Below are 2,701 nucleotides of genomic sequence, written 5' to 3' on the forward strand. Positions count from 1 at the left end.
AATATCCTGAAAACCCTTCATTTAGTTACATTTATTTGTAATAGGGTTTTGTCATTACTGCAGTATCCTATATAGGCATATCGCTATTCTTGAGTCGATTTAGCAATAAGAATTGAGATAAACAGAATTCAAACTAAAACAGAATTATATCAAGAAAATTATCACCAACGAAATATCTTTATGTTTAAACATGAACATTAACAATAAAACATTTTTTAGACATTTTTGTTTAAGAAATGTAAATGTTACAATCATATACAAATAACGTATGAAAATACCAGATATTTTTTGTTCTAAAGTGTCATGTCAAATAGATTTATGAAAAATATCAACTTCGATAATAAGCTAGCTAGTTTATGTGTATCATATCGAGATTACACATCCATTTGACAAACAACGAACTACATTTAATTCATTCCCTATCAAACCACAGGCATCTCTACATATTGATTTGTTAAAGCAATGCCAATCTTCTGCGATCAGGCATTTGTCATGTTTTAGCCAATGAGATCATAGGTATCATTTATAAATTTGATTATATCTATATAGAAATACATCGATAGGACAGGTTTACATAGGCAAGCGTTGGAAACAGTGTTATGTCATCTACATGACATCCGAAACAAAAATGTTGTGGTTACTAGTGCTTGCGTATATTTCTGTGTCAAACGCAGCTACACATGAGGATTACAGATTGCTTCACCAAACATTGATGACAAACTATACCAAAGTACTGCGTCCGACGTTTAACTCGTCCATTCCAACGACAGTGGACATTGGATTTTATCTTCTCTCGTTAAAGGAATTTGAAGAGAAGTCAAGCAAATTTTCTGTTGTTGGAGCGTTTTCAATGACCTGGCATGATTTTCAATTGGTATGGAATCCTGATAATTATGGTGGAATTGAATATACATTTTTTCCGCAGAGCTCTTTGTGGAAACCTGACATCCTTCTTGTGAATCCTTATGAGAAACTTCAATCTCCCGGTTTTGACGATCTAAAGATCTTAGTTCGGAAAGATGGAATCGTGAATTGGTCTCCACCTGACATTTATGATGTCACATGTCCATCAGATGTAACATATTATCCTTTTGATCAGCAAATATGTTCATTGCATTTCGCAGTATATATGCATACCACATATGAAGTCTTTTTAGAGCCAAGGTCTCCTTACATTAATTTAGACTATTATTCACCCAACAGTCTTTGGGATGTGAAAAACGCCAATTTGATTGTTGATCCTGTCTTCACAACACAAACGCTGATACTGGAAACCGTACTGCAGAGAAGACCAATGTTTCAAGTTATAAATACGATAGTACCGTTCAGTATTTTAGGATTGTTGAATATAATGGTGTTCCTTCTTCCTGCCGAGTCTGGGGAACGTGTTGGCTTTTCCGTGACTGTTCTTTTGGCTGTTGCCGTGTTTATGACCATTGTGGCCGACACTTTGCCGGGAACCAGCGAACCTTCTTTCCCTCGGTTGTGTTATCTATTGACAGCAGAGCTCTGTGTCAATACCTTTGTGACAATTTGTACCATTTTGGTCTCGAGACTGCATCATAAACCAAAGCACCATACCATTCCATCATGGCTGCAAAACATGATATGTAAAGGTGGCTGTTTTAAAACTAAAACAGACCTAAGTAGTATCGATAAAAAACACACTGAACAGGATCTGAACAATGGAGACATCGTTTGTTTGGGTGACTCTTCGACAAAAACTCGGAAAGCTGAGAAAACTGACACAGGATATGAAAAGGATTATGAATGGAACAGTGATAGTATTGTCAATGGAAACAGTGTCACTCAAAAATGTTTTAAAAGCAACACGTCATGGCATACTGTGGCAAATTTTCTCGATATTTTCTTCTTTGTTACATTTCTAGTAATTTCCGCATGTAACAAAATAGTGGCTTATTTTGTATTTACTTCAAATAAATAATATGTAGATTAAGTCGAACTACTAAAAACATGTAATATAATATTATCATAATAAAGACGCTGGTAAAAACAAATATTGAAGTTGTTATATGTTTTTACATGATATTTCATGTTTTTTAATACATTTAACGCATTTACGAATAAGAATGAAAGAAAGAAAAAAAAAGAAAGAAAGAAAAAAGGGAAACAATAAGTATATCATGAAATCACGAAGACGTTGGTTTTAGTTGTCATTTTGTTATACAATCAAGTTTCGGAAATGAATGGTAACTCATGTACCTGCATAATTTCAGATTGTTTGGCGTTCCAATAAGCTGTGATTTCTTTTCATACGGGATATTGTTTCTTCGAAGCTGAAAGAAAGCCTTCGTTTTCTTGTTATCGGAGCTTTCTTTCCGAAGAAAGTTGAACGGTGGTACAAAAAAAATGGTTGTGAACTTACTACTGGAGTGTATTTCGTTAAAGATAAAGTTAAAGTAGAAATATAGGGATTACGAAATAATGAAAATGATCAAGTTTCTTGTTGACAACATCTTCGTCGAGTTTCTTGGTAAGATCTTCCAACAGACTCTTTGTATACCTATGGGGATTAGAGCCCTCTCTGCTCGCAGACCTGTTTCCTTTTTTTCATTAGAGGCTGAATTGATGGAAGAGCTTACCAGAACAGACCACAAACATCTTGCAAAGTCGTTTAATTTCACTTTCAGATATAATGATGACGTCTTAACTTTAAACAACAAGGAATGTATTGACCACG

The 2,701-nt window shown here is 34.5% G+C and overlaps 1 protein-coding gene across 1 annotated transcript; it reads left to right on the top strand.

Moving 5' to 3' along the window:
* The first annotated feature begins 628 nt into the window (after nucleotides 1-628).
* Nucleotides 629-1,945, top strand: LOC132554175 (neuronal acetylcholine receptor subunit alpha-6-like). The gene has a single exon (XM_060218473.1). It carries the CDS (start codon nucleotides 629-631, stop codon nucleotides 1,943-1,945), a length of 1,317 nt encoding a protein of 438 aa, XP_060074456.1.
* Nucleotides 1,946-2,701: the final 756 nt, after the last annotated feature.

This window comes from Ylistrum balloti, unplaced genomic scaffold, assembly GCF_031769215.1.
Source record: "Ylistrum balloti isolate Yb309-2 unplaced genomic scaffold, AGI_CSIRO_Ybal_v1 Utg370386, whole genome shotgun sequence".
NCBI lineage: Eukaryota > Metazoa > Mollusca > Bivalvia > Pectinida > Pectinidae > Ylistrum > Ylistrum balloti.